This window comes from Athene noctua, chromosome 34 (assembly GCF_965140245.1).
Source record: "Athene noctua chromosome 34, bAthNoc1.hap1.1, whole genome shotgun sequence".
NCBI classification, from domain to species: Eukaryota; Metazoa; Chordata; class Aves; order Strigiformes; family Strigidae; genus Athene; species Athene noctua.
Genome location: NC_134070.1, coordinates 701607 through 727696, shown reverse-complemented (window position 1 = coordinate 727696; position 26090 = coordinate 701607). Strand labels below are relative to the sequence as shown.

Below are 26090 nucleotides of genomic sequence, written 5' to 3'. Positions count from 1 at the left end.
CCGAACCCCACAAAAAGGTCTGAGCCCCCAAAAAAGGGACCCAGGGGTCTGAGCATCCAAAGGGGGGGGGGAATCAAGGGATTAGGGGACCCCATTGTGTGCCAGAGGCCCCCCCCCGAAGGGATTGACCCCCCAAAAAGGGACTGACCCCCCCCAAAAGACACCCAGGTGTCCAAGCACCCCAAAGGGGGGGACCCAGGGATGTGGGGATCCCACTGTGTGCCAGAGCCCCCCCCCAGAAGGGATTGACCCCCCCCCAAAAGAGACTGACCCCCCCTAAAAGGGACCCAGGGGTCCAGGCACCCCAAAGGGGGGGACGCAGGGTTTTGAGCACCAAAAGGGGGGGCCCAGTGACCCGGGGACCCCACTGTGTGCCAGAGTCCCCCCCCCAGAAAGCATTGACCCCCCCAAAAGACACTGACCCCCCATAAAAGGACTGAGCCCCCCCAAAAGGGTCCCAGGGGTGTGAGCACCCAAAGTGGGGGGGGAACCCAGGCATTAGGGGACCCCATTTTGTGCCAGAGCCCCCCCAAGAGGAACTGACTCCCCCCTAAAAGGGACCCAGGGGTCCAGACACCCCAAAGGGGGGGACCTATGGATCCGGGGACCCCACTGTGTGCCAGAGCCCCCCCCAGAAGGGATTGACCCCCCCCAAAAAGGGACCCAGGGGTCCAGGCACCCCAAAGGGGGGGACGCAGGGATCCGGGGACCCAAAGGGGGGGGGGGGGCACCTAGGGGTGTGGGCACCCCCAGATAGATGAGGCAGACACAGAGAACCCCAAAACCCCTCTATATATTAGTGTAAAAATCTCCAGTTTGGCACCAAATATTTACAGCCCCGCCCCTGCCCCCCCCCCCGCTGCCATCGGAGCTAATTAGCGCCCAGCCCCGCCCCCGCTAATGAGGAATGAGGGTGTGGAGTGGAGATGGGTCCGGGGAGGGGAGGGGGGGGGTCCCCAAGAGTCTGGGGGGGTCCCAGGGATCAGGGGGGGTCCCATGTCAGTAGTGTTGGGTGTTTCCAGTGTTGGGTGAAGAGGGAGGAGGAGGAAGATGAAGAAGAAGAAGGAGGAAGAGGAGGAGGAGGAGGAGGATGAGGAGGAGGAAGATGAAGAAGGAGGAGGAAGAGGAGGAGGAGGAGGAAGAAGAAGGATGAGGAGGAAGATGAAGAAGAAGGAGGTGGAAGAGAATGAGGAGGAAGATGAAGGTGGAGGATGATGAAGATGAAGAAGGAGGTGGAAGAGGAGGAGGAGGAAGAAGCAGAAGGATGGGGAGGAAGAGAAGGAGGAGGAGGAAGAAGAAAGATGAGGAGGAAGAGGAGGAGGAGGAGGAAGAAGGAGAAGGATGAGGAGGAAGATGAAGAAGAAGGAGGTGGAAGAGGAGGAGGAGGAGGAGGAGGAGGAAGAAGAAAGATGAGGAAGATGAAGAAGAAGGAGGTGGAAGAGAATGAGGAGGAAGATGAAGGTGGAGGATGATGAAGATGAACAAGGAGGTGGAAGAGGAGGAGGAGGAGGAGGAGGAAGATGAAGGAGAAAGTGGAGGAAGATGAAGGAGGAGGAGGAGGAGGAGGAGGATGAAGGAGGAGGAAGATGAAGAAGAAGGAGGAGGAAGAGTAGGAGGAGGAGGAGGAGGAAGAAGGATGAGGAGGAAGATGAAGAAGAAGGAGGTGGAAGAGAATGAGGAGGAAGATGAAGGTGGAGGATGATGAAGATGAACAAGGAGGTGGAAGAGGAGGAGGAGGAAGAAGGAGAAGGAGGAGGAGGAAGAGAAGGAGGAGGAGGAAGAAGAACGATGAGGAGGAAGAGGAGGAGGAGGAGGAAGAAGGAGAAGGATGAGGAGGAAGATGAAGAAGAAGGAGGTGGAAGAGGAGGAGAAGGAGGAAGAAGAAGAGAAGGAAGAGGAGGAGGAAGAGGAGGAGGAGGAGGAGGAAGAAGAAAGATGAGGAGGAAGATGAAGAAGAAGGAGGTGGAAGAGAATGAGGAGGAAGATGAAGGTGGAGGATGATGAAGATGAAGAAGGAGGTGGAAGAGGAGGAGGAGGAGGAGGAGGAAGATGAAGGAGGTGGAAGAGGAGGAGGAGGAGGAGGAGGAAGATGAAGGAGGATGAGGATGGAGGAGGAGGGTGATGAAGGAGGAGGATGAAGGAGGAGGAGGGTGATGGAGGAGGAGGAGGAGGAGGAGGAAGGCTCAGGCCAGGGCCGTGTGGTGGCGCAGGAGGCGGTGCAGGAGGCCGAAGGTCGGGCGGTCGGCGGCGTCGCGGGCCCAGCAGCGCAACATCACCCCGTGCAGCGCCGCCGGGCAGCCCGGGGGGCACGGCAGGTACTCCTGGGGCACGGGGGGGGCACGGGGTCACGGGGGGGTCACGGGGGGTCATGGGGGTCATGGGGTCACGGGGGGTCACGGGGGGGCATGGGGGTTACGGGGGTCATGGGGGGTCATGGGGGGCACGGCAGGTACTCCTGGGGCACGGGGAGGGCACGGGGTCACGGGGGGGTCACGGGGGGGTCACGGGGGGTCACAGGGGTCATGGGGGTCACGGGGGTCACGGGGGGTCACGGGGGTCATGGGGGTTACGGGGGTCATGGGGGGTCATGGGGGGCACGGCAGGTACTCCTGGGGCACGGGGGGGTCACGGGGTCACGGGGGGGTCACGGGGGGGTCACGGGGGGTCACAGGGGTCATGGGGGTCACGGGGTCACGGGGTCACGGGGGGTCACGGGGGTCATGGGGTCACGGGGGGGCATGGGGGTTACGGGGGTCATGGGGGGTCATGGGGGGCACGGCAGGTACTCCTGGGGCACGGGGGGGTCACGGGGGGGTCACGGGGGGTCACGGGGGTCATGGGAGGTCACGGGAGGTCACAGGAGGTCACAGGGGTCACGGGGTGTCATGGGGTCATGGGGGGGTCACGGGGGGGTCACAGGGCATCACGGGGGGTCACAGGGGGTCACGGCAGGTACCCCTGGGGGCATGGGGGGTCATGGGGTCATGGGGGAACTGGGAGGACTTGGGGGAACTGGGAGTACTGGGGTGGAGTGGGAGGAACTGCCCCTAAACCCTCTCCCAGTCCCCCCCAGTGCCTCCCAGTCCCCCCCAGTTCCCTCCCAGTGACTCCCAGTGCCCACCATCCGCCATCCAGTCCCTCCCAGTGCCTCCCAGTCCCCTCCCAGTGACTCCCAGTGCCCCCCCAATAACCTCCCAGTGCCCCCCAGTCCCCTCCCAGTGAGTCCCAGTGCCCCCCAACCCCCTCCCAGTGCTTCCCAGTGCCCCCCAGTGCCCCCCATCCGCCATCCAGTCCCTTCCAGTCCCTTCCAGTGCCTCCCAGTGCCCCCCAGTCCCCTCCCAGTGAGTCCCAGTGCCCCCCAACCCCTTCCCAGCGCCTCCCAGTCCCCCCCAGTGCCTCCCAGTCCCCTCCCAGTGCCTCCCAGTGCCCCCCATTTGCCTTCCAGTGCCTCCCAGTGCCTCCCAGTCCCCTCCCAGTGACTCCCAGTGCCCCCCATTTGCCTTCCAGTCCCTTCCAGTGACTCCCAGTGCCCCCCATTTGCCTTCCAGTCCCTTCCAGTCCCCTCCCAGTGACTCCCAGTGCCCCCCATTTGCCTTCCAGTCCCTTCCAGTGCCTCCCAGTGCCTCCCAGTCCCCTCCCAGTCCCTTCCAGTGCCCCCCATCCGCCATCCAGTCCCTCCCAGTGCCTCCCAGTCCCCTCCCAGTGCCTCCCAGTCCCCTCCCAGTGACTCCTAGTGCCCCCCATTTGCCTCCCAGTGCCTCCCAGTGCCCACCTGGCGGCCCTGGGCGCGGAAGTGGTGCCCGGCGTTGGCGATGACCTGCTCGTCGCTGAGGCGGCCGTAGGGCTGCTCGCGGCACCGCGTCAGCACCTCCCACAGCGTCACCCCGAAGGCCCAGGCGTCGCTGGCCGGCGTGAAGGTGCCCTGCGTGGGGGGGCGGGGACTGGCACGGACACGCCCACACACACCCCGGACACACCCCCTGCAGGCCACGCCCACCCTCGGCCAACCTATCCCCAGCCGGAGCCTGAATCCCCTGAACTCGGCCCGATTCAGCCCAAATCCCCTCAAGTGTCCCCAAATCCCCCGAACTCAGCCCGATTCAGCCCAAATTCCCCTCAAGTGTCCCCAAATTCCCCTCAAGTGTCCCCAAATCCCCTCAAATGTCCCCAAATCCCCTCAAGTGTCCCCAAATCCCCTCAAGTGTCCCCAAATTCCCCTCAAATGTCCCCAAATCCCCTCAAGTGTCCCCAAATCCCCCGAACTCAGCCCGATTCAGCCCAAATCCCTTCAAGTGTCCCCAAATTCCCCTCAAATGTCCCCAAATTCCCTCAAATGTCCCCAAATCCCCTGAACTCAGCCCGATTCAGCCCAAATCCCCTTAACTCTGCCCAATTCACCCTAAAGCCCCTTAACTCTGCCCGATTCACCCCAAATGTCCCCCAATCCCCTTAACTCTGCCCGATTCACCCCAAATCCCCTTAACTCTGTCCGATTCACCCCAAATCCCCTTAACTCTGCCCAATTCCCCCCAAATGTCCCCCAATCCCCTTAACTCCGCCCAATTCACCCCAAATCCCCTTAACTCTGCCCGATTCACCCCAAATCCCCTTAACTCTGCCCAGTTCCCCCCAAATGTCCCCCAATCCCCTTAACTCCGCCCGATTCACCCCAAATCCCCTTAACTCTGCCCAGTTCCCCCCAAATGTCCCCCAATCCCCTTAACTCCGCCCAATTCACCCCAAATCCCCTTAACTCTGCCCAGTTCCCCCCAAATGTCCCCCAATCCCCTTAACTCCGCCCAATTCACCCCAAATCCCCTTAACTCTGCCCGATTCACCCTAAAGCCCCTTAACTCTGCCCGATTCACCCCAAATCCCCTTAACTCTGCCCAATTCACCCTAAATCCCCTTAACTCTGCCTGATTCACCCTAAATCCCCTTAACTCTGCCCGATTCACCCCAAATCCCCTTAACTCTGCCCGATTCCCCCCAAATGTCCCCCAATCCCCTTAACTCCGCCCAACTCCTCCCCAATGTCCCCAAACCCCCTGAACTCCACCCAGATCCCCCCCAAACTCCCTTCCAATGTCCCCGACACCCTTGCCCTCCGCCCCGCTCACCATGAGGATGCACTCCCAGGCCATCCAGCGGATGGGCAGCAGGGCCCGGCCCCGCACCCGGTAATAATCGGCGGCGTAGAGGTGCCGGCTCATGCCGAAATCGGCCACCTTGACCGTGAACCCGTCCCCCACCAGGCAGTTGCGAGTCGCCAGGTCCCGGTGGACGAAGTTCAACCCCGCCAGGAACCGCATCCCCGAGGCGATCTGAGCCCCCACGTGCAGCAGAGTGGCCAGGCTGGGGGTGTGTGGGGGGGCGTGGGTGGGGTGTTAAGAAAGGGCGGGGCTTAAACGGAGCGGGGCGTCGAGTGGGGTTGGGGTTGGGGAGGGGCTGAAGGGGGGGGAGGATGTGGGGTGGGAGGGGGGAAATGGGGGCTAAAACGGAGGGGGAGTGGGCAGAGAGGAAGGGGAGGGGTTGAAGAGGGGTGGGGGTTAGAATGAAGGGGCGGGGCTAAAGGGAATGGGTGGGGCTAAAGAGGAAAGAGGGGGGGATAAAGGGAATGGTGGGGCCGAAGGGAAAGGGGTGGGGCTAAAAGGAAAGGGTGGAGCTAAAGAGGAAGGGGTGGAGCTAAAGAGGAAGGGGCAGGGCCAAAGGGAAAGGGGTGGGGCTAAAGAGGAAGGGGCGAGGCTAAAGGGAATGGGTGGGGCTAAAGAGGAAAGAGGGGGGGGATAAAGGGAATGGTGGGGCTGAAGGGAAAGGGGTGGGGCTAAAAGGAAAGGGTGGCGCTAAAGAGGAAGGGGTGGAGCTAAAGAGGAAGGGGCAGGGCCAAAGGGAAAGGGGTGGGGCTAAAGAGGAAGGGGCGAGGCTAAAGGGAATGGGTGGGGCTAAAGAGGAAAGAGGGGGGGGATAAAGGGAATGGTGGGGCCGAAGGGAAAGGGGTGGGGCTAAAAGGAGAGGGTGGAGCTAAAGAGGAAGGGGTGGAGCTAAAGAGGAAGGGGCAGGGCCAAAGGGAAAGGGGTGGGGCTAAAGAGGAAAGGGCGAGGCTAAAGAGGAAGGGGTGGGGCTAAAAAGGAAGGGGTGGGGCTAAAGGGAAGGGGTGGGGCTACTGGGAAGGGGCATGGCTAAATAGGAAGGGGCGTGGCCAAGAAGAAGGGGCGGTGCTAAATGGGATGGGGTAGGACTAAAGGGAGGGGTAAATAAGAAGGGGCAGGGGTGGGGCTAATGCCAAGGGGCGTGGCTTATAGCCAAGAGGCGGGGCTCCAGGGGAAGGGGTGTGTCTTGCGCCTAGGCAGTGCTGGTGAGTAAAGGGTGTGGCTTGCAAGAAAGGGGAGGGACTAATAGGCAAGGGGTTGGGCAAAAGAGGAGGGGGCGTGGCTTTGTGGGGGAGTGGGTGGAGCCAAAGGGATGGGGCAGGGCTGCGCTTAAAGGGGCAGGACCCCAGGGATGCTGAAAGGAGCCGAGGGTGGGGGGAACAACACAGGACTCAAAGGGGGCGTGTCTTGAGGGGGAGGGGCGTGTCCCGAGGGGGCGTGTCCTACCTGAGGGCGGGTCCTCGGGGCCCCCCCAGGAACTGGTGGAGGTCGCCGTGCTCCATGTACTCGGTGATGATGCAGAGGGGGCCGGCCCCCGCGCACACCCCCAGCAGCCGCACGATGTTGGGGTCCCGCAGGCGCCCCAAGGTCCGGGCCTCCTGCAGGAAATCCCGCCTGCCCCGCCCCGTCAGGCGTGCGCCCCCCCAAAAACGCCCCCTAAAAAAGCTCCACCCCCCGCCCCCCCCCCCCAAAAAAAAAAAAATTTTACCTGGCGTTCTTGGTGGCGTCCGGGCGGAGGACCTTGACGGCCACCAGTAGGGGGCGCCCTTGCGGCAGGTCGGGGGGGCGGGACAAGGGGGGCAGGGCCTGGGGATCCTCCACCTCACACAGCAGCACCTGACCGGGGAGGGCGTGGCCTCAGGAAAGGGGCGTGGCCTCAGGAAAGGGGCGTGGCCTCAGGAAAGGGGCGTGGACTCGGCGAGGAAGTGCGGCTAAAGGTTGTGAGGGTGGGGTGGAGGGATGGGGCGGGGCTAAACACCCTGGAGGGGGTGGGGCTTAGTGGTGGGGGCGTGGTTGTAGCGCCAAGGGTGGGGGCAATGGGGGGTGGAGCTTTTGGAGGGGGTGTGGTTTGTGGGAGGGGTGTGGCTTCCTGGGGGGAGGAGAGTATAGGGAGCGGTGGGGCTCCTCTGTGGGGGTGGGGCCTATAGGAAGGGGGAGGGGTTTGGGATGTGGAGGCGTGGCCTGATGAGGGGGTGGGGCCAGCATGGGGGGCGGGGCCAGAGGGGAAAATGGGTGGTGTTTGTGGCCATATTAATGAGAGGGCGGGGCAGTGTGGGAAAGAGGGCGTGGCCACGCCCTCTAGGGGGTGGGGCTGGTAGCGAGGGGGCGTGTTCAGCGCTCCGGGGGCGGGGCTCGCAACAGAAGGGGGTGTGGCTTACCTCTCCGAACTGCCCCTCCCCCAGCTTCTCGCGGAAGCGGAGGCGCCGGCGGGGGAAGGCCGGGAGGGCGGGGCTTGGGGCGGGGCCAGGGGCGGGGCCAGCCACGGCGTAGGCGGAGCCTCCAGTGACGTCAGCTTCCGCGTAGGCCCCCGCCCCCCCCTCTGGCTCTGCTGCTCCTGCAGGGGAGGGGTGTGTCATTGGGGGTGGGGCTAAAGTGGGAGGGGCAGGGAAACACCCAGGGGTAGGTGGGGCTTAGCCAAGGGGGTGTGGCTTAACCGAAAGGGGAGGGGCTACAACAGGAGGGGTGAGCACAGGGAGGAGGGGCTATGATGAGGGGGAGGGGCTAAAAGCAGGTTGGGAGGAGTCAACGCGGGGGGCGGGGCTACAAGGGGTGGGCCAAAAGGGGGGCCTCAGGAAGTGGGTGGGGCTTCGGGGAAAGGGGTGGAGCTTCGGGAAGAGGGTTGAGCAGCTTTGGGAAGGGGTGGGGCTTCAGGAAAGAGGTGGGGCTTCGGGAAAGGGGGTGGGGCTTCAGGAAAGGGGTGTGGTTTGGGGAAAGGGGTGGGGCTTCACAAAAGGGGTGGGGCTTTGGGAAGGGAGGGGTTAAGCCAGCAGGAGGCGGGGCTTCACTCAATGAGGGCGGGGTTTTGCCAAAGAGGGCGGGGCCAATCCTGGGTGAGGGTGGGGCCAAGGAGATTGGAGGCGGGGCTCCCCACTCCCTCCCCTCGCCCCGCCCCATCCTTACCGTCTGTGTTGATTGGCTTAGCCCCATCGGGCGGGGCCCGAGCGAGCCCTCCCATTGGCTGGGCGTAGGTGGCCAGCAGGAGCCGATAGGCCGGGTTGGCGAGAGGTGCTGCTGGGGGGGGCGGGGGGGGCGGGGTAAGGGGGTGGGGCCAGGAGGTTTTGCCCCGCCTCCAGGCCCGGGGAGGGGTCCCAGTGCAGGAGGATGGGGTGGGGGAGGGTTGGGTGGCCCCGTGGCCTCTGTCCGCCCATCCCCCCCCCAGCCCCGTGGTGGCCTCCGCTCCCCCTCCCCCACACGGTCCCCAGCCATGTGGGTCCCCCCCGGCGCCCGTCCTGCGCCGGCGTCACCTCCCGCCCCGCCGCCCACCCACCAGCATCTTCATCAGCAGCATCATCATCATCATCATCATCATCCGTCCATCATCATCATCATCATCATCCGTCCATCATCATCATCATCATCCACCAGCATCTTCATCATCATCAACAATCAGCATCTTCATCATCATCCGTCCATCATCATCATCATCATCCACCAGCATCTTCATCATCATCATCAATCAGCATCTTCATCATCATCCGTCCATCATCATCATCATCATCCATCATCATCATCATCCACCAGCATCTTCATCAGCAGCAGCATCTTCATCCTCATCATCATCTTCATCCTCATCATCATCAGCATCCATCATCCATTCATCCATCGGCATTATCATCATCATCATCATCCATCCATCCATCATCCATCATCATCATCATCATCCGTCCATCATCATCATCCATCATCATCTTCATCAGCAGCATCATCATCCATTATCATCATCATCCATCCATCATCATCAGCAGCAGCAGCAGCATCTTCATCATACATCCATCATCATCATCACCATCATCATCATCATCCATCAGCATCCATCATCCATCCATCCATCATCCATCCATCATCATCATCATCATCATCCACCAGCAGCAGCATCATCCATCCACCATCATCATCTTCATCCTCATCATCATCATCATCTTCATCATCATCTTCATCCTCATCAGCAGCAGCATCCATCAGCATCCATCATCCATCCATCCATCGGCATCATCATCATCATCATCATCTGTCCATCATCATCATCATCATCATCCGTTCATCATCATCATCATCATCCATCATCATCATCATCCATCAGCATCCATCATCCATCATCATCATCATCATCCATCCATCCATAATCCATCCATCCACCCATCATCATCATCCACCAGCAGCAGCATCATCCATCCACCATCATCATCTTCATCCTCCTCATCATCTTCATCATCATCATCATCTTCATCCTCATCAGCAGCAGCATCCATCAGCATCCATCATCCATCCATCCATCGGCATCATCATCAATCATCAATCATCAATCATCAGCCATCAATCATCAATCATCATCCATCCATCATCATCGTCATCATCATCATCCATCATCCATCCATCATCATCATCCATCCATCATCATCATCATCATAATCCATCATCATCATCCATCATCCATCATCATCATCATCCATCATCCATCATCATCATCCATCATCATCATCATCCATCATCATCATCATCCATCATCATCATCATCCATCATCATCATCCATCATCATCATCCATCATCATCATCATCATCATCATCCATCATCATCATCCATTGATCATCATCATCCATCATCCATCATCATCATCATCCATCCATCATCATCATCATCATCCATCATCCATCATCCATCATCATCATCATCCATCATCATCATCATCCATCCATCCATCATCCATCATCATCATCATCCATCATCATCATCCATCCATCCATCATCCATCATCATCATCATCCATCATCATCATCATCCATCCATCATCATCCATCCATCCATCATCCATCCATCATCATCATCCATTCATCATCATCATCTGTCCATCATCGTCATCATCATCATCCATCCATCCATCATCCATCATCATCATCCATCCATCCATCATCCATCATCCATCATCATCATCACCATCATCACCCTCCGCCATCCCTCCCTCCCCCCCTCCCTCCCCGCTCCCCCCCCTCCCTCCACCCCCCAGCGCCCCGCGCCCCGCTCACCGGTTCCGGGGGGGCCCGGGGGCAGCGAGGGTCTCACCCGCGTCGGCTCCTGGTACTCGCCCAGGCCGGGGGGGATGCGCTCGTAGCGGGGGGGGCCCCGCGTCGCCCCCGTCGCGTTGTTGATGACGACGGTGTCGCCGGGCACCGAGAGCTGCACCCGCAGCTCGTCCTCCGAGGGCCGGCGCTGGGCCTGCGGGCGAGGCCCTCGGGTGCACCCAGTGCCTCCCAGTTCACCCATCACCCTCCCAGAGCTTGGGCAGTGGACGCAGATGTCCGGGTGCCCAGTTCCTCCCAGTTCCTCCCAGTTCATCCCAGAGTGTGGGCAGTAGATGCAGATATGTGGGTGCCCAGTTCCTCCCAGTTCACCCCACCACCTTCCCAGTTCCACCCAGTTCACCCCATCACCTTCCCAGTTCACCCCATCACCCTCCCAGAGCTTAGGCAGTGGACGCAGATGTCCGGGTGCCCAGTTCCTCCCAGTTCATCCCAGTTCCTCCCAGAGTGTGGGCAGTAGATGCAGATATCTGGGTGCCCAGTTCCTCCCAGTTCACCCCACCACCTTCCCAGTTCCTCCCAGTTCCCCCCATCACCCTCCCAGAGCATGGGCAGTGGACCAGTTCCTCCCAGTTGAACCCAGTACCCCCCCTCACCTTCCCCAGTATCTTCTTCCAGTACTGCCGCCAGAGGATGAGGAAGATGACGCCCAATAGGAGCAAGATGATGGCCACCAGGCAGCCAATCAGGATGGACGTATGGCTGTGGTCGTCTTTGGCAACCGGTTGCCCCGTCTTGGGCTCGCCGGGGGCTGCCATTGGGCGGGTTGGGTGGGTGGGCGGGGTGTCACCATGGCCCCGCCCCTCCCCTCAGAGCCCTACCCCGTTAAACCCTGCCCAATTAAGCCCCGCCCCATTAAGCCCCGCCTTACCCGGGGTAGTGAGGTTGGTAGCCGTGTCGCCGTGCCAGTGGCCCTCAGGGACGGCCATGACACCTGCCGAGGGGTCGGGGGGGGCGGCTGGGGGCCACCCGCTGGCCCCCACCGCCTCCTCCACCGCCTCTGCGGGGAGAGAACCATAACGAGCTGGAGCTAACGAGGGCGGGGGCAGCCGCCCGCCCGCTCCAACAAACCGCCTTCCCATTGGCCAACGGGGCAACCAACCGGCTCGTGGGGTGGTTGACCCCCAGCCAAGTGAGGACTCAACCAACTTTGAGTTCATCCAATCAACTGGTTAACCAGCTGGCCAAGCAAGCTGTCCTTCACGTCACCAACCAATCACAGCCAAGCGGTCACCCCATCATCCAACTAACTAGTCAACAGGCAACCAGTTAACCAGCTGATAACCCTTGGACTGGTTAACCAACCAACAAGCCAGTCTTGCGTCCACCCAACCATCCCAGCGCTCAACCAGCTCGGTAGTCAACCAGGTAACCGACCTGTCTCACAACCAGCTCTTAAACTGGTTAACCAGCACCCAACCAGTCAACCACCCTGTTACCCAACCAACCTGCCCACCAACCGACCAATGGCCCCAGTGCCCAACCAACCAACCGATCCGTGATCCAACCAACTGCCCCATCACCCAACCACCCACCCCATCACCCACCCAACCGCCCCATCACCCACCCAACCGCCCCATCACCCACCCAACCGCCCCATCACCCACCCAACCGCCCCATCACCCAACCAACCGCCCCATCACCCAACCAACCGCCCCATCACCCACCCAACCGCCCCATCACCCAACCAACCGCCCCATCACCCACCCAACCGCCCCATCACCCAACCACCCACTCCATCACCCACCCGACCGCCCCATCACCCACCCAACCGCCCCATCATCCAACCAACCGCCCCATCACCCACCCAACCGCCCCATCACCCAACCACCCACCCCATCACCCACCCGACCGCCCCATCACCCACCCGACCGCCCCATCACCCACCCAACCACCCCATCACCCACCCAACGACCCCATCACCCAACCAACCTCCCCATCACCCACCCAACGACCCCATCACCCAACCAACCTCCCCATCACCCACCCGACCGCCCCATCACCCACCCAACGACCCCATCACCCACCCAACCGCCCCATCACCCACCCAACCGCCCCATCACCCACCCAACCGCCCCATCACCCAACCAACCTCCCCATCACCCACCCAACCGCCCCATCACCCACCCAACCTCCCCATCACCCAACCACCCACCCATCACCCACCCAACCGCCCCATCACCCACCCAATGACCCCATCACCCAACTGACCTCCCCATCACCCAACCACCCACCCCATCACCCAACCACCCACCCTATCGCCCCATCACCCACCCCATCACCCACCCGACCGCCCCATCACCCAACCACCCACCCCATCACCCAACCACCCACCCTATCGCCCCATCACCCACCCCATCACCCACCCGACCGCCCCATCACCCAACCGACCGCCCCATCACCCACCCAATGACCCCATCACCCACCCAACCACCCCATCACCCACCCACCCACCCCAAGAGCCACTGAGGGAAGCTGCCAAGGCCCAGACAGGTCTGGAGGCCACGCGCCGAGGTAGGACTCACCCGAGAGGAAGGTGACCTCACTGAAGAGCATCCACTCCCCGGCGAAGAAGAAGTGACACTGGATGAAACGGGCGTGGCGCCCCCCCAAGGGGACGGTGATCGAGCGGGCGCTGGGGTCCTTGACGGCCCCCGCGAGGCTGTGGGTGGCCACGGTGGGCTCCCAGGCGGTGGCCAGGCTCTTCTTGAAGCGACACTCCGCCTCCCCGAAGATGCTCACCCCCCGCGTGTGCATGTTGTTGCAGTGAACCTGGCGGTGGAGGATTGGAGGTGTGTGGGTGGGTGATGGGGGGGGGGGTTGCTTGCCATCCCATGATGCCCTGGGGCAGACAGGGCGGGGCTTAAACCGAAGCATCCCCAATGGCAAGTTCCAAACCCTAAGGTGGGGTGGACGTGGTGACCCCTCATGGGTTCATGTCATGGTCAACCCATCCCACAACGCCCAGGGCAGACCCCTTGGCCAAGCCCCCATGATGCCTTGGGGCACCCATTTCTTTCATCCCCACAATCCCCTGCGGCACCCATTGCCCTCATTCCCAAGACCCCCCGGGGCACCCCATTGCCCATCATCCCCAAGCGTCCCCAGCCCTACCCTACCCGATGTCCTAGGGCACCCCACCTGTCCCCACCCTCCCAGAATGCCCTGCTCCCCCGCTATCCCAGCATGCCGCGGGGCACCTGCATGGCGCGGAAGGCCCGGAGCCCCTCGAACTCGAACTCCAGCTCCACGTGGGGTCGGGGGCCGGGTGGCCGGCGCCATCCCACGTAGTCGTAACCCGGCCAAAGACGTCGCTCGCGGCTCCGCACGAAATCGTCCAATCCCAGCACCCCGTCCGCCAGCTGGCCCAGCCCCCCAAATTGCAGCCTGGTAGGGGGTGACAGGGGACACCACCCAGATGACCTGGGGGGTCAAGGGGTCCCTGGACACCTGGGTCCCACCATCCCGCCCACCTGGGAACCTCCCAGAGCACGATTTGGGGACAATCGGGGCTGTTCTGGGGACACTTGGGGACACTGGGGTAATTTGGGGACAGTCTGAAGCTCTTTTGGGACGGTGGGTGACAGTCTGGGGCTCTTTGGGGCCAACAGGTGACAATTTGCAGACAGTTTGGGCTATTTGGGGACAGTTGGGCTCAGCCAGGAGCAACTGGGGCCATTTTGAGCCATTTTGACCATCTGGGGACACTTTGGGGTCATCTAGGGACAGCAGGGGACAGTTTGGGGACAGTTAGAGACTGTTTGGGGCAGTTGGGGGATGGCAAAGGGCAGTTTGAGGACACCTGGGGACACTTGAGGATGTCTGAGGACAGTTTGGGCTGGTCTGGGGACACTTGGAGATGGCCAAGGCTGGTTGGGGACACTTGGGGACAGTTTGAAGACCACTGGGGACATCTGGGAAGCTCCAGGGATAACCTGGGGACAATCTGGGGACACATGGGGCAGGCCTGGGGACACTTGGAGATGACCAAGGCTGGTTGGGGACAGTTTGAGGACCACTGGGGACATCTGGGGAGCTCCAGGGGCAGTCTGGGGACAGTTTGGGGACACATGGGGCTGGCCTGGGGACACTTGGAGATGACCAAGGCTGGTTGGGGACACTTGGGGACAGTTTGAAGACCACTGGGGACATCTGGGGAGCTCCAGGGACAGTCTGGGGACAATCTGGGGACACTTGGGGCTGGTTGGGGACACTTGGGGACAGTTTGAAGACCACCGGGGACATCTGGGAAGCTCCAGGGATAACCTGGGGACAATCTGGGGACACATGGGGCAGGCCTGGGGACACTTGGAGATGACCAAGGCTGGTTGGGGACAGTTTGAGGACCACTGGGGACATCTGGGGAGCTCCAGGGGCAGTCTGGGGACAGTTTGGGGACACATGGGGCTGGCCTGGGGACACTTGGAGATGACCAAGGCTGGTTGGGGACACTTGGGGACAGTTTGAAGACCACTGGGGACATCTGGGGAGCTCCAGGAACAGTCTGGGGACAATCTGGGGACACTTGGGGCTGGTTGGGGACACTTGGGGACAGTTTGAAGACCACCGGGGACATCTGGGGAGCTCCAGGGACAGTCTGGGGACATTTTGGGGACACTTGGGGCTGGTCTGGGGACACTCGGAGATGGTTTGTGACCCAGTTTGGGAACTCTCGGGGGCGGTGGCCCTTGGGGACAGTTGGGGACAATCTGGCTACTCACGGGCCAACACTGTAGCCATCGTAGGTGGAGTCGTTGAGGACAACGGGCGCGGGGTCAAGGGTCATGACCTGTCCCCGTGGCGCCGTGTAGGACAGGAGGCCGGCTGGGGACAGGGGACACGTCACCCCGAGGCCACCCCGAGGCCACCCGTGGGGCTGGGTGGGGGCTACATGAGGACGGGTGACCCCCCACCCCGGGTACCCCCTTTCTCAGGGTTTGGGATGAGGTTGGGGGGGGGCGGGAGGTGGCCCTGGGGAGGGGGGTGGAGGTGACCGAGGTGACAAGGTGACACTCACCGCCCCAGGGGCAGCCGTAGAGCTCCAGGCGCAGGCAGACGCTCATGGCGCGGGGGGCCCGGGGGTAGATCCGCAGCGCCCGCGCCACGGGGGGGGGCGCCAGGTCCTTCAGCACCACCCCCTCGGGGTCCTCGTTCCCCCCGATCACCTGCGGCACCGGGATCCGCTGCGATCCCCCCCCCCCCACCCCGGGGACCCCCCCCCGGGCCCCCCCCCCAATCCCATGAGATCAGGGATCCCGTTGACCCCCCCCCGCCGCCCCCCCCGAGGTTCCAATGATCCCACTGCCCCCCAAGATCCCACCGACCCCCCAGGGATCCCCCCACCTCCCCGGTGACCCCGCTGCCCCCCCCCGGGATCTCCCGGGGATCCCGTTGTCCCCAATATGTCCCCACGGCCCCCCCCCGGGATCTCCCAGGGATCCCGTTGTCCCCAAGATGTCCCCACTGCCCCCCCCCCGGGATCTCCCGGGGATCCCGTTGTCCCCAAGATGTCCCCACTGCCCCCCCCCGGGATCTCCCGGGGATCCCGTTGTCCCCAATATGTCCCCACTGCCCCCCCCCGGGATCTCCCGGGGATCCCGTTGTCCCCAAGATGTCCCCACGGCCCCCCCCGGGATCTTCCGGGGATCCCGTTGTCCCCAAGATGTCCCCACTGCCCCCCCCCCGGGATCTCCCAGGGATCCCACCGCACCCCTGGGATCCCAGTGTCCCCAGTGACCTCAGCACCCCACTGTCCCCAATATGTCCCCAAGGTCCCCGGTCACCTCATTGACCTCAGTGCCTCATGTCCCCAGTGTCCCCAAGGCCCCCAGTGACCTCAGCACCCCACTGTCCCCAGGGTCCCCAAGATGTCCTCAAGGTCCCTGGTTACCCCAACATCCCCAAGATGTCCCCAAGGTCCTCAGTGTCCCACTGTCCCCAAGGTCCCCAAGATGTCCCCAAGGTCCCCAATGACCTCAGCACCCCAACATCCCCAAGGTCCCCACGATGTCCCCACAGTCCTTGGTGACCTCAGCATCCCCCCATCCCCAAGGTCCCCAAGATGTCCCCGAGGTCCTCAGTGACCTCAAAGCCCCAATGTCCCCAACATGTCCCCAAGGTCCCAGTTCACCTCAGTGTCCCAACATCCCCAAGGTCCCCAAGGTCCCAGTTCACCTCAACAACCCCCCATCCCCAATGTCCCCAAGATGTCCCCAAGGTCCCCAATGACCTCAGCACCCCCTCATCCCCAATGTCCCCAAGATGCCTCCAAGGTCCTCCGTGACCTCAATACCCCAATGTCCCCAAGATGTCCCCAAGGTCCCAGTTCACCTCAGTGTCCCAACATCCCCAAGGTCCCAGTTCACCTCAACAACCCCCCATCCCCAATGTCCCCAAGATGTCCCCAAGGTCCTCCGTGACCTCAAAGCCCCAATGTCCCCAACATGTCCCCAAGGTCCCCAAGATGTCCCCAAGGTCCCAGTTCACCTCAGTGTCCCAACATCCCCAAGGTCCCCAAGGTCCCAGTTCACCTCAACACCCCCCCATCCCCAATGTCCCCAAGATGTCCCCAAGGTCCCCAATGACCTCAGCACCCCCCCATCCCCAATGTCCCCAAGATGTCCCCAAGGTCCTCCGTGACCTCAATACCCCAATGTCCCCAAGATGTCCCCAAGGTCCCCGGTCACCTCGGTGCCCCAGCGGTCCCGCCAGCGCAGCCAGCGGTGCCGGTCGCGGCTGTAGCGCAGGCGATAAGCGCGGGCGAACTCCCTGCCGTGGCCACCGGCGTGACGTCCCTGTGTCCCCACCAGTGTCACCACGTGCAGCCCACCCAGGTCCACCTCCAGGAACTCCTCCTCCTCCGGGAAGACGGGACCCGCGGGACACCAGGCGCCGTCCCCATCGCTGCGACCCAGCCTGGGGACACGGGGACGTCTTGGGGACACCGGGGACGTGGGGACACCCTGGGGGTACCTGAGTGTTGTCCCCATTGTTGTGGCTCAGGTTGGGGACGTGGGGATGTCCTGGGGATGGGGACGGGGGGACATCTGGGGACACCCAGGGGACACGGGGACATCCTAGGGGACATGGGGACATTCTCGGGTCATCCAAGGGAAATGGGGACATGCAGGGGACTTGGGGACATCCAGGGGACATGGGGACATTCTAGGGACACCCAAGGGATATGGGGACATCCAGGGGACTTGGGGACATTCTAGGGATATCCAGAGGACTTGGGGACACTCAGGGGACATGGGGACATCCAGGGGACTTGGGGACATTCTAAGGACATCCAAGGGACTTGGGGACATCCAGGGGACTTGGGGACATTCTAGGGACACCCAAGGGATATGGGGACATCCAGAGGACATGGGGGCACCCAGGGGACTTGGGGACATCCAGGGGACTTGGGGACATTCTAGGGACACCCAGGGGACATGGGGACACCCTGGGGACACGTGGACACCCAGGACAGAGGGACCTGGGGACACCTGGGGGACCCTGGATGGCACAGGACAGTGCTGAGTGGGGGCACTGGGCCATACTGGGCCATACTGGGCCATACTGGGTCCCCTTGGCCCCAGCAGGCAGAGGTAGCATTAAGGTGGGGACACTGTGGGGACACTGAGGGTCCCTGGGAGGGGATGCTGGGTGGGGGGCAGGGGGGTATTGGGCCATACTGGTGTGTACTGGTGTATACTGGTGCGTACTGGGCTCACCGGCCGTGGCGGGCAGCGGTGGAGTCGGACCAGGCGCTGGAGGCCGAGAGGCGGCTGTCAGGGATGGAACCGTCCTCCATGCCCAGGGCAAAGCGGCACCTGCCTGGGGGACACAGGGGACATTGGGGACATCGAGGGGACACTGGGGGGACATGGGGGACATGAGGGAGCCATGGGGACACAGGGGGACATGGGGGACATTGGGGACACAGAGGGGGACATGGGGGACATCGGAGACACAGGGGGATGAGGGGGACATTGGGGACACGGGGGACATTGGGGACACAGAGGGGGACAAGGGGACACGGAGGGGGACATTGGGGACATCAGGGACACAGGGGGATGAGGGGGACATTGGGGACACGGGGGGGACTTTGGGGACACAGAGGGGGACATGGGGACATGGAGAGGGACATGGGGACATGGAGAGGGACATTGGGGACATCAGGGACACAGGGGGATGAGGGGGACATTGGGGACATGGGGGGACATTGGGGACACAGAGGGGGACAAGGGGACACGGAGGGACATTGGGGACATCAGGGACACAGGGGAATGAGGGGGACATTGGGGACACGGGGGGACATTGGGGACACACACACGGGTGTCACAAGGGACACGCCAGCCTCAGACCCCCACCACAGCCCCCCCACCCCATAGAGCCGCTCTAGGGCACCCATGGCCCCACCCCCAATGGCCCTCCCACCCCAGGGGGCCCTATAGACCCCATAGGGCACCCAGAGCTCAGGTGGCCACTACGGCCCCCACAGGCCCTCAGGTGGCCACTACGGCCACCACAGACCCTCAGGTGGCCCCTGTGACCCCCACAGACCCTCAGGTGGCCCCTTACGGCCCCCACAGGCCCTCAGGTGGCCACTACGGCCACCACAGACCCTCAGGTGGCCCCTGTGACCCCCACAGACCCTCAGGTGGCCCCTGTGGCCCCCACAGACCCTCAGGTGGCCCCTTACGGCCCCCACAGACCCTCAGGTGGCTCCTGTGGCCCCCCCAGACCCTCAGGTGGTCCCTTATGGCCCCCACAGACCCTCAGGTGGCCCCTGTGGCCCCCACAGGCCCTCAGGTGGCCCCTTATGGCCCCCACAGGCCCTCAGGTGGCCCCTGTGGCCCCCACAGACCCTGAGGTGGCCACTATGGCCCCCATAGACCCTCAGGTGGTCCCTTATGGCCCTCACAGACCCTCAGGTGGCCCCTGTGGCCCCCACAGACCCTCAGGTGGCCACTACGGCCCCCACAGACCCTCAGGTGGTCCCTTACGGCCCTCACAGACCCTCAGGTGGCCCCTGTGGCCCCCACAGACCCTCAGGTGGCCACTACGGCCCCCACAGACCCTCAGGTGGCCCCTGTGGCCCCCACAGACCCTCAGGTGGCCACTACGGCCCCCACAGACCCTCAGGTGGCCCCTGTGGCCCCCACAGACCCTCAGGTGGCCACTATGGCCCCCACAGACCCTCAGGTGGTCCCTTACGGCCCTCACAGACCCTCAGGTGGCCACTACGGCCCCCACAGACCCTCAGGTGGCCCCTGTGGCCCCCACAGACCCTCAGGTGGCCACTACGGCCCCCACAGACCCTCAGGTGGCCCCTGTGGCCCCCACAGACCCTCAGATGGCCACTACGGCCCCCACAGACCCTCAGGTGGCCCCTTACGGCCCCCCCAGACCCTCAGGTGGCCCCTGTGGCCCCCACAGACCCTCAGGTGGTCCCTTATGGCCCCCACAGACCCTCAGGTGGCCCCTGTGGCCCCCACAGACCCTCAGGTGGCCACTACGGCCCCCACAGACCCTCAGGTGGCCCCTGTGGCCCCCACAGACCCTCAGGTGGCCACTATGGCCCCCACAGACCCTCAGGTGGTCCCTTACGGCCCTCACAGACCCTCAGGTGGCCACTACGGCCCCCACAGACCCTCAGGTGGCCACTACGGCCCCCACAGACCCTCAGGTGGCCACTACGGCCCCCACAGACCCTCAGGTGGCCCCTGTGGCCCCCACAGACCCTCAGGTGGCCACTACGGCCCCCACAGACCCTCAGGTGGCCCCCACAGACCCTCAGATGGCCACTACGGCCCCCACAGACCCTCAGGTGGCCCCTTACGGCCCCCCCAGACCCTCAGGTGGCCCCTGTGGCCCCCACAGACCCTCAGGTGGTCCCTTATGGCCCCCACAGACCCTCAGGTGGCCCCTGTGGCCCCCACAGACCCTCAGGTGGCCACTACGGCCCCCACAGACCCTCAGGTGGCCACTACGGCCCCCACAGACCCTCAGGTGGCCCCTGTGGCCCCCACAGACCCTCAGGTGGCCCCTGTGGCCCCCACAGACCCTCAGGTGGCCACTACGGCCCCCACAGACCCTCAGGTGGCCCCTGTGGCCCCCACAGGCCGCCCGCCACCCCACAGGGTCTCACCCAGGTCGAGGTGCCCATCGAGCTGCCGCCCGGTCACTTGGGTCCCCGCGGCCAGCAGCAGGAGGGGGAGGGGCAGGGGGAGGACCCCCATGGCGGCCCCAGCCCCCCCGGTCACCGCACCTGGGGACAGCGAGGGGACACTGGGAGTCACTGGGAGGCACTGGGAGGAGTGAGGTGGGGACTGGGAGGGAACTGGGAGCACTGGGATAGGGGCTGGGGGTACTGGAAGGGGATTGGGAGCACTGGGAGGAATGGGATGGGGACTGGGAGCACTGGAAGGGGGACTGGGAGCACTGGGAAGAGTGAGATGGGGACTGGGAGCACTGGGAAGGGGACTGGGAGGGACTGGGAGGGCAGCTCAGGACACTGGGAAGGACTGGGATGGGACTGGGAGCATTAGGAGGAGTGAGATGGGGACTGGGAGCTCTAGGATAGGAACTGGGGGTACTGAGAGGGGACTGGGAGCACTGGGAGGAGTGGGATGGGGACTGGGAGCAGTGGGAGGGGAACTGGGAGCACCGGGAAGGGGACTGGGAACACTGGGAGGAGTGAAATAGGGACTGGGAGCACTGGGATGAATGGGATGGGGACTGGGAGGGAACTGGGAGCACTGGGATAGGGGCTGGGGGTACTGGAAGGGGATTAGGAGCACTGGGAGGACTGGGATGGGGACTGGGAGCACTGGGAGTGCTGGGATGGCAACTGGGAGCACTGGGAGGGGGACTGGGAGCACTGGGAGGAGTGAGGTGGGGACTGGGAGGGAACTGGGAGCACTGGGATAGGGGCTGGGGGTACTGGGAGGAATGGGATGGGGACTGGGAGCACTGGGAGGGGGACTGGGAGCACTGGGAGGGGACTGAGAAGAAACTGTGAGGGGAACTGGGAGGGACTGGGAGGGCAGCTCAGGGCACTGGGAGAGGACTGGGAGCACTGGGAGGGCCCCATCCCAGCAGCTGCTCCCACAATGCCTTGCTGGAATGTGCCCCTCCCCCCCCCCAGCTGCTGCAGCCTGATGGGAAACAGCAGCTGGGGGGGCGGGGCCTGAGCATCGGGGTGTGTCCCCCGGTGTCCCCCCGGCACAGGACACGCCCCGGAACACGTCAGGACACGTAACATGCAATAACACGTAACAACACGCGATAACATACACTAACACATCCCAACCCTCGGTAACAGGCGATAACACGTAACAACATGCAATGACATACACTAACACATCACGACTCAGTAACACGCGATAACATGGACAACGCACAATGACATACATCGCGACACTCGTTAACACACAATAACACGTAACAACACGCAATGACGCACACTAACGTGTTGCAACACTTGGCAACATGCAAGAACATGTAACAACACACAACGACCTACAATAGCACAACACTCGGTAACTCATAATAACACGTAACAACACGCAATAACATGCAGCAGCACACGTTAACGCACAACGACATGCAATAACATGCAACACGCAACGACAAAATGACATGCCACAACACGCGATAACATGAAATAACGTGCAGTGACATGGAATAACATGGCAACACTCAATAACACACAATAACATACACCACCACATGTTAACAGGTAACAGCACGCAATAACATACAACGCACAGCATGTAACAACACAATAACATGCAATAACATACAATAACACCTCACAACACTTGATAACAGACAACAACATACGACAACATGCATTAACATACAACATTCCATATCCCGTAACACACAATAACATCCAACACACAATAACATGTAACAACATGCAATAACATGTAATGCCACAGACACACAAGAACGTGCAATAACACGCAACAGCACACAACCGCGGACATCATGCAATGACATACGAGCCCAAAAAGTGTGACACGCAGTGACACAGAACAACATGCACCAACACGCCACGCAATGCTGCGCAAGAACATGCAAGAACACACAAGCACACGCAACTAAATTCAGTATCACAATAACACACCACCCTGCACGATAACACGCCATAACACGCCACAACATACGACCCCAGGACGTGTAACAACACGCATTGAGACACAGCACCACATGTTGACATGCCCCAACATGCAGCATCACGCCTCCACACCCCATGACATGCCCTGACACGCCTGAACATACCTGAACATGCCCCCAAAGTGCCCCAACATGTCATGACATGCCCCAACATACCCCAACATGCCATGACATCCCAACACGCCATAATGCGCCTGAACACACCCCAACATGCTCCGACATGCCCTGACATGCCCCAACACACCCTGACACACCCCAAGATGCTCCGACATACCCTGACACGCCCCAACATGCCCTAACACGCTCCAACATGCCCTGACATGCCCTAACATGCCCCAACACACTCCAACATGCCCCGACACGCCCCAACACACTCTGACACTCCCCAACACACTCTGACACGCCCCGACATGCCCCAACACGCACCTGGGGGTCTCTCCGGGGGGTGCTCGGGCCCTGACTCCTCCCTGGGATCCCGCGGGCGACACCTATGGGAGCACCTATAGATCTGGGCCCTATAGGCACCGCCCCCACAGGCGATGCCCACGTGTGCGCGGACACGTGTGTGGAGCCCCTGAGCTGAACATGCGTGTGCACGGAGCAACGGACACGCGGGTGGCGGTGGGGGTGTGCCCCGACAGCGCCCAGAGAGCTCCCCCCAGGAGGGTGCTCCTATAGACCCCTATAGACACCCATAGACCCCTATAGACCCCTATAGACCCCTATAGACCCCCATAGACCCCCATAGACCCCCATAGACACCCATAGACACCCATGGACCTCTATATAGACCTCCATAGACACCCATAGACCCCCATAGACACCCATAGACCCCTATAGACACCCATAGACCCCCATAGACACCCATAGACCCCTATAGACACCCATAGACACCCATAGACACCCATAGACACCCATAGACCTCTATATAGACCTCCATAGACCCCTATAGACACCCATAGACCCCCATAGACCTCTATATAGACCTCCATAGACACCCATAGACCCCTATAGAAACCCATAGACCCCTATAGACCCCTATAGACACCCATAGACCCCCATAGAAACCCATAGACCCCTATAGACACCCATAGACACCCATAGACACCCATAGACACCCATAGACCCCTATAGACCCCTATAGACCCCTATAGACCCCTATAGACACCCACAGACCCCTATAGACACCCACAGACACCCATAGACCCCTATAGATACCCATAGACCCCTATAGACACCCATAGACCCCTATAGATACCCTTAGGCACTCATAGACACCTATAGACCCCTATAGACACCCATAGACCCCTATAGACCCCTATAGACACCCATAGACCCCCATAGACCCCCATAGACACCCATAGACACCCACAGACCCCTATAGACACCCACAGACACCCATAGACCCCTATAGATACCCATAGACCCCTATAGACACCCATAGACCCCTATAGATACCCTTAGGCACTCATAGACACCTATAGACCCCTATAGACACCCATAGACCCCTATAGACACCCACAGACACATACACATGCACGTATAGACACATATACACATACATACCGCCACCTATGGGCCCATATACACACACGTATACACGGGCATACACATACATAGGCATGTCCAGACACAGATACATACATGTGCGTGTACACCGGCACCTATAGACGTACGTACGGGCACAGACGCCTACAGGCACCCACTTAAACACCTATAGACCCCCGTCTATACGTGCCTATACACGTATACGGGCCCATATAGACGTACGCCCCCCCGCCAAGGCCATCAATATCCCCCTCTACGCACACGCGTGTCCGCCAACACGCCTCTCCACGCACACGCACGCCACATCCCCCAGACCCGCGGCCCCTATAGATGCTCCCACGCGCGACGCCCTTCCCCTATACGTTCCCCGCCCGCAGCTCCACGGCGCAGGCCCGTAGACACGGGTCCGTATACACCTTCTATACGTGCCCATACAACTAACGCCCCCCCAGCCTCGCACGCGTGTCCGTGCACTCACGTGTGTACATCCCCCTATAGAAAGGGCCGTATACACGCCTGGGCACCTATAGATACCCGCCCCGCACGCAGCGTGGCCCCACAACCGGTCCGTATAGACGTGGTTAGACGGGGAGAAAGGCACCTATAGATTTCTCACCCGCAGTCTATAGGGGCCATATACAGCCCCGGGGCTATAGGGGAGCCAAGAAATGGGGGTTCGGGGGTGTTTATGGTGCTATATAGGGAGGTCCCGTCCCCCCCCCACAGGGCTATATAGGGGCTATAGGGTCCAGCGCTGGATATATAGGGGGTTGTAGGGTTGAACAGCTCTATAGGTGCCGCGGGGACCTATAGTTGCGCTATAGGGGGCTATAGGGGTGCGGGGGGGGCTATAGGGGGCTATAGGGGTGCAGGGGGGGGCTATAGATGCGCTATAGGGGGCTTAGAGGGGTGCAGGGGGGGGCTATAGGGGGCTATAGGGGTGCAGGGGGGGGCTATAGATGCGCTATAGGGGGCTTAGAGGGGTGCAGGGGGGGCTATAGGGGGCTATAGGGGTGCGGGGGGGCTATAGGGGGCTATAGGGGTGCGGGGGGGGGCTATAGATGCGCTATAGGGGGCTTAGAGGGGTGCAGGGGGGGCTATAGGGGGCTATAGGGGTGCGGGGGGGGGCTATAGATGCGCTATAGGGGGCTTAGAGGGGTGCAGGGGGGGCTATAGGGGGCTATAGGGGTGCGGGGGGGCTATAGGGGTGCAGGGGGGGGCTATAGATGCGTTATAGGGGGCTTAGAGGGGTGCAGGGGGGGCTATAGGGGGCTTATAGAGCTGCGGGGGGGCTATAGGGGCTATAGGGGGCTTATAGGGGTGCGGGGGGGGACACACTCTCACTATAGGTCCTTCTGCCCCCCCTCCAGGGGTGAGGGGGGACCTATAGGTGCCCTATAGATGGGTGCTATAGGGGTGGTGCTGCTGTGGGTGTCACGTGGTGCTCTGGGTCCCGCCCCCCCCCCGGGCCCCAAATTTCCCCAAATCTGCCCTCCAGGAGACCCCAACCCCCCCCAGGACCCCCCCAAGTGCCCCCCAAACCCCCCCCAACCGCCCGAAGTGCCCCCAGACCCCCCCAAATACCCCCCCAGTCCCTCCAAATCCCCCCAGGTCCCCCCCCAAATGCCCCAAAGTGCCCCCAGATTCCCCCCAAACCCCCTCAAATGCCCCCCAAAGCCCCCCAGCGCCCCCCCTCATCCCCCAATGCCCCCCCAAACCGTCCAAACCCCCTCAAGTGCCCCCCAAATCCCCCCCAACCACCCAAAGTGCCCCCAACCCCCCCAAACCTCTCAAGTGCCCCCCAAAACTCCCCCAGGGCCCCCCCTCCTCCCCCAGTGCCCCCCAAACCCTCCAAATCCCCCCACGTGCCCCCCCAAATCCCCCCAAGTGCCCCCAGACCCCCCCAAGTGCCCCCCAAACAC

The 26090-nt window shown here is 61.9% G+C and overlaps 3 protein-coding genes across 4 annotated transcripts in view; 1 reads left to right on the top strand and 2 right to left on the bottom strand.

The window, feature by feature from the left end:
* The window catches only part of LOC141972579 (uncharacterized), a 710276-nt gene that overhangs the window by 46493 nt on the left and 637693 nt on the right, over window positions 1-26090 (top strand). The window lies entirely within an intron of this gene.
* The window catches only part of LOC141972595 (uncharacterized), a 366186-nt gene that overhangs the window by 40519 nt on the left and 299577 nt on the right, over window positions 1-26090 (bottom strand). The gene's annotated exons all lie outside the window — the stretch shown is intronic.
* DDR1 (discoidin domain receptor tyrosine kinase 1) lies at window positions 1799-21429 on the bottom strand. Of its 2 annotated transcripts, none has more exons than XM_074930485.1 (17): window positions 20585-21429; window positions 18165-18267; window positions 17133-17361; window positions 15464-15611; window positions 15168-15270; window positions 13647-13833; window positions 12972-13218; window positions 11318-11446; window positions 11043-11197; window positions 10393-10582; window positions 8271-8381; window positions 7529-7704; window positions 6859-6986; window positions 6597-6764; window positions 5121-5355; window positions 3773-3922; window positions 1799-2321 (listed from the first exon to the last, which is right to left on the bottom strand). In XM_074930485.1, the coding sequence occupies exons 1-17, from the start codon at window positions 20673-20675 to the stop codon at window positions 2184-2186; spliced, it is 2688 nt and encodes an 895-aa protein (XP_074786586.1). In that variant the 5' UTR covers window positions 20676-21429; the 3' UTR covers window positions 1799-2183. The 2 variants fall into 2 exon arrangements, with proteins under 2 accessions (XP_074786586.1, XP_074786587.1); XM_074930486.1 differs by having other exon boundaries at window positions 8271-8378.

What these genes read in the sequence shown, in the direction of transcription:
- DDR1 (XM_074930485.1), bottom strand. Translation starts at nt 20,675, where the DNA reads ATGGGGGTCCTCCCCCTGCCCCTCCCCCTCCTGCTGCTGGCCGCGGGG. An exon ending in TACCAACCTCACTACCCCGG is followed by an intron (nt 11,198 to 11,317) that starts GTAAGGCGGGGC and finishes GCCCAATGGCAG; the next exon opens with CCCCCGGCGAGCCCAAGACG. An exon ending in GACGCCACCAAGAACGCCAG is followed by an intron (nt 6,765 to 6,858) that starts GTAAAATTTTTT and finishes GGGGCGGGGCAG; the next exon opens with GCGGGATTTCCTGCAGGAGG.